A 9,561-nucleotide genomic window follows, 5' to 3' on the forward strand; every position below is an offset into this window, starting at 1 on the left:
TCAGTAAGGTGTTTCATGTTGCACTAGAGGAAATATTTATCTTTCATTTGGTGGAACATTGCATAGCATGTGACAGAAGACCATCTTTAATCAGGAGAGAGACAGATAAGGGGCTCATTTATACTTCATAAAGGAACAAAGCAGAGACAAGTCCAGCCTAGTGCAGACCCAGAGACTAGGCCCAGAGGTACAGCACTGCAGGGCACTAATCCCACGTGGGGGCATGCAGCATAGCTCTGACTGGACTATTTTTTAGGGTTGTTTGCCTTGCTGCTTCTCCTTCTAGAGGTAACACAGGGCCAGTTTGAGCCCTCGTGCAATAGTGGCTGCATAGACATGTGTGAGGGGACCTTCTCCACCTCTATGCTCTCATTTCAGACCCTTCAGTGGTGCTTATTTGTTTACTCTTTCTGTACTGAGGTATCAATAAGCAGATAAAAAAGAGGATAGAGTAAATAGAGTAGTAAACTTTCTAGGAGTTCCTCAAATTTGGATTTGAAAGACCATCTACTCAGTGGATTCTTACGCATTGTAGAAACATAATATTCAGTGCCCACTGCTGTCTGGGAATCAGCATCTTTCGGTGACTGGCTGGTAGTGGAGCACAGGACAAATGGGAAAGTTTGAGTGATCTGAACTTCATACGAAAAGCATGTATCTGAACCCATAATTTACATTACTTGGTCTTTTTTCTTGTAGTCTCTGACCGTTTCCTTAATGTGCTTGTGATGTATTGTTTTCTGACATTTCTTACCCTGTGGTTTTCAGATGGTGGGCAGGAGAATGGCAGAAATGTTCGACCACATGTGGCCCAACAGGCCAGAAGAAGCGAACTGTTCTTTGCATCCAGACAGTGGGATCTGATGAGCAGGCACTGGCTGTCACAGAGTGCCAGCACCTGCTCAAACCAAAGACCCATCTGTCATGCAACAGAGATGTCTTGTGCCCATCTGACTGGACAGTGAGCAACTGGACTAAGGTAAATTAATGTTAACTGCAATATTGAGTGTTTTTTTCAAAATTACCTATTGTAGTCAGCAGAGAGGACCAATGACCTGCTCTTTTGCCTTTTTTAAAGTTTTTTTTGTTAAGGTGTGTTCACAAATCCCTTGTGCAGAATTTAAAAAGGTGCCCTGCTTGCTAAAGACCTCAGCAAGTGTTGCGTGTTAGCTGTTTCTAGGGGTTTGGCTTGCTGAGCTTTTGGGACCGTAGAATAGAGCATGCTTGCACATTAGAAATCTGTGTAATACTCATTACTGCTGTGGACCAGATGGGAGGAGGCTCTGTGTCATATCTGTAGGCCTACAAAGAAGCATTTTTACATTCTTTACATTCGTATCTCTTGCATTCATAACTCTGCTGTTTTTGCCACAGCTTGCAAGGCTTTTATTTCTAGTATTATTCTGAAGCCCTGACAATCGCTAGAATCCTTCAACAATTAATTAAACATTATGCAGTTATTTCACTGGCAGCTGATGAACAGCAGAATGTGAGGTCATCAAAATGACGACTGAAGTATACTAAATTTATTTAAATATACTGCAACATATTCTGCAGTGTTTATTAGTATTAGTAGGGAGCACTGATTTGATGTGCTTTGTCACAGGTTTTAATCTGTGGAAGGACCTTACACTTCTTAGCTCTTTTTAGATTAGGTTGCTGGTATCTACAGGTGTTTCACAACTTCACTTTCCATTGAAGACAAGGAGAATTCAGGGTCCCAAACATGCAGAGCAGTGTACTTCTCTGTGAAAACTAAAAATGCAATAAGATATTTGTTCTGGAGTGGGGAGAAGTAGGTTTTGAGTCATGTGAAATTTTGAAATTATTTTATTCCGATTCCATTGTAGTACAACTAGCTCATGTTTCACCCCAAAATAGGCAGTTTAGCTACCAGTGTAGCTGACAATCTTGACAACAAATGCACAACAAGTATTTTCCATTTCAGGTGTCAATAGAAATGAGATTTACTAAGTTTTTCAAAACTTCCAAGACCAATTATCTAGATACAGGAGTTGAATGCACCATTAGCAAGTTTGCTGGTGATAGCAAACTGGGAGGTGCTGGTGCTGGCTGAGGACTTTGGGCTCGTCTAGTGTGCAGAAAAGGAGGCTGAGGGGTGATCTCATTGCTCTCTGCAGCTCCCTGAGGAGGGGACTTGCAGAGGGAGGTGCTGAGCTCATCTCCCTGGTACCCAGTGACAGGGCACGTGGGAATGGCTCAAACCTGCGTCATAGGAGGTTTAGACTGGACATTAGGAAGCATTTCTTTACCCAGAGGGTGGTCAGACACTGGAACAGCTTCCTAGAGAGGTGGTCAGTGTCCCAAGCCTGTCAGCCCCTTTACCTTTTGGTCAGCCCTGAACTGCTCATGTAGTTGGACTAGATGATCATTGTAGGTCCCTTCCAACTGAAAATCTCCCCTCCCCTCCCTTCCCCTCCCCCCTTTTTGAAAAATCCTTTTTTTACGAAACTCACTATTGTGTTTGAGAGCAGATTCAGATAATGAACTAACAGAATTTTGTGACAGTATTAATTCAGTTTATGCTGCTCACAAACCATCATTAATGACTGTTGATTGTTTTGTGAATTTAGTAGCCACCACGTTCTAACTGCGTGTGAAAAAATAGAGTGGGATTACATGGCTAGCAGTACAATCGTATAGAAATGGCATGCTGTTACAGAATACAGCTGGTGCTCGTGTTTTGTTGGATTATATGTGCAAATTACTGACAAAAATAAATTGGGGAGGGAGCATAGGACAGACTGTTTCACCTGTACAAATGACAGGATTGTCAGGAGTCTTATAACTGCAGAATGTTCTTTATTGGTGAATGCACCGGAGAGATTTTACACAGGCAAAACTTCCTTTTGCTCTGAGCTTATCTGGCTGTTTGAAAGTAATTCTGTATTTTATAAACAGAACGTACTTAATTAGGCAGATAATGAGGATAGAGTGTTGTAGCCATTCTGAAATCTCTTATTAGTACATGGCCATAACCTAAAGCAGAGATTTTTCAAAGCTAATTCTGGGAGACAGCCATTACCCCGAAAAGTTAATGAGGTTGCATGTTCCTTTTAACTCACACAAATGCTAATATAAATCACTCAAGTGGCAAAGTCTGACAAAATAAGAGTGCTGTATTTCTGTGTAAGCAGCAACATAGTATTAGTAGTTGCTCTCTTCCTCGGTAAGCAAAATCCTTTACTGAGTAACTTCAGAGGTCAAATTGCAGCTGATGTAAACTTGCATAGCTCTGAGTACTCTAAGTGTGCTATACAGCTGGAAGTGCAAGGAGGATAGACAGAATAGCTAATGAACTTATCTACTCCGAGGTTGCTCTGCTTTCTTCTCTGCTCCTGTTGATGCAGAGCTGATGTTATTTTACAGGTATTAGCAACAGAGAGCACCCCAGTAACACAAAGTCACTGGTGTTTCTACTGCCCCATGACCTAGACTAGTTGTAAAAAGGCTTAGATATCCTAAAGGCTTTAAAGCACTGGAAATAGGAGTGTTCTTCACTTCATGTTGAGCGCCTGGTTTAAGCCAGCTGAACTAGCTAGTCAGGCTCCCTTGCATCCTAGGAAGACTTCCTCAAGTAGGTTGCACGTAACATCTCCATTCATACCCAACCAGCCATCCAGCCTTAGTACCTCAAACCAGAGAAGTCTGTCGAAATTTCAGAAGGTCCTCAGTGGAGCGTCAGCTGCTGAAGGCATGGCTGTGCCTATGGGACTGAGGATGAAAAACATCGCAGAAAAACTGGGTCTCCTTAGTTTCCAGCACCCTTAATACACAACAGTGCTCCCATTTAAATAGAAGCCAGATAGGTTAATTACTTTCAGTAGCCTGTCATTTAGGAGAGACATGTTAGCAGCCCTGGCAGCATGCGGTGGTTGCACTAAGACTGAAAAATCCATTTCATAAAGTCAACAACGATCTGTGAGCTGCATGAATAATCACAGTGGGTTTGTAGCACTGTGAGTAGCCAGTAATGAGCCAGTCAGCTATGGTTTTGATGGCAGGCTTTTAGTCCTTTTTTTATAACACTGGTGGAAAAGGTATTGGCTAAACAACTTTTGTGATTCTAGCATATTACTTTTATATTTTGTCTTTATCATGTAGTCTTTTTTCACCGCTCTTTCCCCAAGGTGACATTTACTGTTCTAAAAATTTGGAAAGAGCTCCGTGATAGCGGAACATCACTAGAATGAAGGGCTTGTTCCTCAGGACAAGCTTTGTTATTGATTATTCATAATGATACTTCTTTATTATAAACAGGTGACATTTGATACTTGTTTTTATTGATATGTGGAGTAGAATGAAGAGGGGAGATATATTACTTCTATTTCGTTTGCAGTGCACGGTTACTTGTGGTGGTGGAATAAGGACTCGTAATGTCACTTGTGCCAAAAATAATGATGAGCCATGTGATACTTCCAAGAGACCAAACTCTAAGGCCTTGTGTGGTCTCCAGCAATGTCCTTCTGCTGGAAGATTTCTGATACCTCCCCTGGCACCCAGAAGAGGAAAGATCATAATCAGAAAAACAACTACTAATCCTGAATGGAGCCCTCCTCACAGAATACCCATCCCAAGCCCAACATCCCATACAACAACAAAAATACCCAAGCCTGAAAGTGTAACTCCCTGTTTGCCTACATCCTCTGGTTCAAATAATGTCTCAGAAAAAGAAGGAACAGCGAACAAAACATTACAAAATAATTTTGCTGGACCAAGTGATGTTTACAACTATCCAGTTGTTTCTACTGAAAATAGTTCACACCAAAATACTACTTCATGGCCTTTTCATAATAGTTTAAGTACTGAAATTATAAGGCACACTGAAAATATTTCTGAAAGTGAGTTAGTTTCTACTGTAGAGAGTGAGGTGCAAAGAAGTGAGGACACTCCTGTTTCTTCTTTTACCAGTAGTCCAGAAATAACTTCTAGCTATGATTACTTAACCGAAGAATCTGACGACATTGATGGGTCAGTTGGAGGCAGCGAGAAACCGATTGATCTCCTTTACAGCACAGAACTCAATCTTGAAATCAGAACCAGGAGCACAACCCCAGATACCAGCTCTGCTGTCCTTCAAAATGAGAGCATGACTTCTCAGCACCCCCCAGCATCTCATCATCAAGAACCTTCTACGCTCCTTCCTGTTAGCAGAGCTGCACAAGGGTTGGCATTTCCAACAACAGCAAATTATATCCGTCTGCAAGTTGATGTGCCTGTTGTAGAAGTAACTACCCCACAGGCATCAGTTACGGTAATGCCCACAGTGTTTGGTCATGTACCAAGAGACCAGACTGACAACAGAAGAGAAATGAAGCTGCCTGACACTGTAACCTCCAGCACACAATCATCAGCTCTTGAGCATGCTCTCAGGAACCAAAGTACAACATCTGAGGGTGTTTTAACAAATGTCACAGAGACCAGCCACCTAATAACATCCAACAATTTGCCTGGTGACTCCTACTGGATAGTAGGTAACTGGAGTGAGGTAAGTTATTTTTAACTCATAAGAAGTGGAGAGGCTGAGCAGCTGTCTGAAATGCTGCTGAGGAAATAAAGCTGCTTGTTTGTCACAGTTATCTGAAATGCGTATCATATATTCAAATTAAATACTTCTTACACAAAAAAATTGGTAACCTAGAATATCAAATATTTGATTGTTTTCATGGAATGTGTCTGTGTTTATGGATTCTGCAAAACTATGCATAACTGGACACTGAAATTGTAAGAGAACAGCTGTATCAACTGAATGTTCCCAAGTCTATGGGGCCTGCTGGGTTTCCTCCCAGAGTACAGAAGGAGCTAGCGGATGTTATGGCAGGACCCATCTCAATCCTCTGCCAAAGGTCTTGGGAGTCTGGGGAGGTCCCTGCTGACTGGAAGCTAGCCAGTGTTATTCCAATTTACAAAAAAAGGTGTGAGGGAAAATCCAGGAAACTGCAGACCTGTTAGTCTTACTTCAGTTCCTGGAAAAATTATGAAGAAGATTATACTAGGTACTGTTGAAAGGCATTTAAAGAGTAATGAAGTCATCAGGCACAGTCAGCATCGGTTCACAGAGGGAAAGTCCTGTTTAAGTAATTTCATATCCTGCTGTGTTAAGTGGAGGAAGGGAAGGCAGTGGATGTAGTTCTTCTGGATATTAGTAAGGCTTTTGATACTGTCCCTCAAAGCATCCTTCTGGACAAGTTGCCCAACTGTGTGATGGGCAGGATTACAGTGTGCTGGGTGAAGAACTGGCTGAAGGGCAGGGCTCAAAGTGTTTTAGTGAATGGGGCTACATCTGGCTGGTGACCCGACACCAGTGGTGTTCCTCATAGTTTAATTTTAGAGCCAGGTCCATTCAATATAGTTATCAACAATCTGAATGCAGAAGTTAAATGTACCATTAGGAGGTCCTGTTGACTCCTGAGGGACAAGAGGCCTTGTAGAGGGATCTAGATAGATTGGAGCATCGGGCAGTGATTAATGGGATGAAATGTAACAAGTCCAAATGCCACATTCTGCACCTGGGACGGAGTAATGCCAGACATAAGTATAGATTGTTAGAGGAGTGGCTGGAGAGCAGCCCTGCCAAAAGGGCTCTGGGGGTGCTGGTCGACAGCAGGCTCCATGTGAGCCAGCAGTGTGCCCTGGCAGCCGAGAGGGCAAACTGCATCCCGGGGTGCATCAAGCACAGCACAACCTGCCGGTCAAAAGGGGGGATTATCCCGCTGAGTTCCGTGTTGGTAGAGCAGCTGAGGACTTCGGCTTGTCTAGTTTTGAGGAAAGGAGGCTGAGGGGTGACCTCATTGCTCTCTGCAGTTTCCTGAAGAGGGAGGTGCTGAGCGTTTCTCCCTGGTACCCAGTGACAGGGCACGTGGGAATGATTCAAAGCTACACCAGGGGAGGTTTAGACTGGACATTAGGAAGCATTTCTTTACCCAGAGGGTGGTCAGACACTGGAACAGGCTTCCTAGAGAGGTGGTCGATGCCCCAAGCTTGTCAGTGTTTCAGAGACATTTGGACAATGTCCTTAACTACACACTTTACCTTTTGGTCAGCCCTGAATTGCTCATGTAGTTGGACTAGATGATCATTGTAGGTTCCTTGCTACTGAAATACTCTATTCTATTGTATTCTATAACTCTTCCAGGGGCATGACATTCAGGTTTGATTATAGCCAGAAATATCTCAAGAGTTTTGTTTTAGAGCACAGCAAAAAAATAAGCTATTAGATGAATCCTGGGGACACTAAATTAATATGCTTGTATTTCTAAATAAGAACATAACGCAAGTTAGCTGTAGATGTTCTATTATAACCTTCACTTAAACATAATTTCTCTCTAAATTATGTGTGTTTTCTAGCTTAGTATGTGACCAGGGCCATGTAGGTAGGATAGCTTTATTAATGTATAAAGCACATTAATACCATGGATACTTAAACAGATTTTCACTTGACTATTAGCATAAGAGATTTTTGTGGTGCAATTCTATGTCATCCCACCATCAGTGTTTGTATCCACCATTAAGCAAATGCCTCCAAACTCTGAGCGGCATTCAGCCTGGTAAAACCAGGCTACAAAGCAATGTCAAGAATATTAGTCCAAAGTTAAACTGTTATATTGGGGGTTCGTAATTTCTCCAGCACATATCCATGGGGAGACATTGTAATGTGTGTTTCTACACCTTTGAAGTTTAGGTGATTGTGTATTGGAACTGGGTTGTAGGGGTGGTAAAGTAAAAGCATTTTGGTTGGCATAGAAATTAAAATTGTCAGGCCAGTGGTTGTGGTTGTACAGCATTCTTTGGATACAGCAGCTGATAATTACAGTGTTATACTGTGTCTTGTTTGAATGTAGATATGGACAGTTGTTTTATCTGTGCCAAAATGAACTGTAGAAATTAAAAAGGTAATGAAATTCAATCAGAACAGGTGTTAACATTCTGTAATACTCACTTTCAAAAGTCCTTCCTTTCTGTTTGACTAAGTGAAAGAAGTACAGCTTACAGGGAGTTTGAAAACTCCTTTGAGGTGTAAAGCATTTGGAAGATACTTGGTCTGAGAGGTGATGACTTGTCCTAGTTTCCCCTGATGCCTGGTCATTACTGAATGGTTATAATACTTCTACTTTCTGTGCAGAAGCAATATAGATTGCGAAGTTTTCTGTGGCCTCAGAAAAGTCCTTACAATTTTTTTTGGATATTGCTATTGACTTTTCCTTACCAATACCCAGCACCAGTTTTTTTGACAGTTAGGTCTCTGTGCTGTTGCCATGCTGTGTCCTGAGACAGTAGTTACTGTGGGGTCAGGGCTGGTGAGGGGAAAGCCACCCAATTCTAGCAACTGTAATACGACAATATAGTCATCAGGCATCCTACTCACATTTGACAAACATCTATTTAATATCCTTCCCACTGTAAAATTTTGCTTTTATGTAAACAGAGTTATTTTTATGCTAATGGATGTTATATTCTCCAAGTCAAGATACTTAGTGTGAGACACTATGGTGTCTGAACAAGTTACTGCATTTTTCTGATGGCCTTTTTTAATCAAGCTAATCAGTACAGCCAAGGGTCCAGATCTGGAAACCTCCTTGTGCTGATCTGCCTCTGTGTCTCTGTATTGATAGAGAAGGCTATCAAAGGTCTGTTTCTCTGTACCTGTTTACTCTCAGGTCTGCCTGGCATGATGCAAATTGATGGAAATGCAGAAATGTAGGGCTAAAAAGGGCAGAAGAGATGACTTAGTTTATCTAATGGCAGTGGAGTTAAAGCACAGCTAGATCACCAAGATCCTGTTGGTACCCTCTGTCTGGATGCAGCCAGTGGGTAGGACCTGCTCTGTCACCACCACATTAGCAATTGTTCAAGACATGCGCTCCTAATGACTGTCTGAACTTTCGTCTTGTGCCTTCCCATGGCCAGCTGAGAATGGTTTTAGCTCCCCATGTTCAGCATATGTTTGCATATGTTTTTGAATTTCAGGTTACTGTTTTCTTACAATTTTTGAACTTGGCAAGATGTTTTTGAATTCAGATTGAATTCAACATTCCTGCCAACTCTTCCAACTTGGCATCATCTACAAATGTTATAAGTGTGTGCTGGTTTCATCATTCAATTAGTTAATGAAAATACTGAAGAGAGCTTGGCTCTGGACAGAGCCCTGCAGGACCATATTTGACATTTCTTTTCATTTTGACACTGAATCACTGAGGACCACTTTATTACAGTTTTTAAGTTAGCTGTGCACCAATCTTGTAATTATTTCACCTAGACCATATTTCCATCCTTTGCTAAAATGCTAGGTGAGATCATGCCAAAATGCATCACATGAGCTGGCTCTCTATTTTCATTACTCCATGACCCCCTGTCAGAGAAGGATATTAGATTGACTTGAATAATTTGTTCTAGTTAGATCCATGTGGGCTATTTAATTGCTTTATGATCTTTGTTAGTATTTACCATTTGGTCTTGATTGTTTAATAACTTGCTTTTGTATCTTCTTGTGAAGTAAAGTTAGGTGAAGTGTTCCCTTAAGATCCACCTTTTTCTTTCCCT

At 41.7% G+C, this 9,561-nt stretch overlaps 1 protein-coding gene across 1 annotated transcript in view; it reads left to right on the forward strand.

Moving 5' to 3' along the window:
• ADAMTS12 (ADAM metallopeptidase with thrombospondin type 1 motif, 12) overlaps positions 1-9,561 on the forward strand; it is a 165,669-nt gene that overhangs the window by 144,149 nt on the left and 11,959 nt on the right. The window contains exons 18-20 of the mRNA XM_009894723.1: positions 769-979; positions 4,361-4,642; positions 5,264-5,509. Of these exons, the coding sequence (XP_009893025.1) occupies positions 769-979; positions 4,361-4,642; positions 5,264-5,509 (739 nt within the window). The remainder of the gene's footprint in view (positions 1-768; positions 980-4,360; positions 4,643-5,263; positions 5,510-9,561) is intronic.

The sequence above is a fragment of the Charadrius vociferus genome, unplaced genomic scaffold, assembly GCF_000708025.1.
Source record: "Charadrius vociferus isolate BGI_N301 unplaced genomic scaffold, ASM70802v2 scaffold450, whole genome shotgun sequence".
Lineage (NCBI taxonomy): Eukaryota > Metazoa > Chordata > Aves > Charadriiformes > Charadriidae > Charadrius > Charadrius vociferus.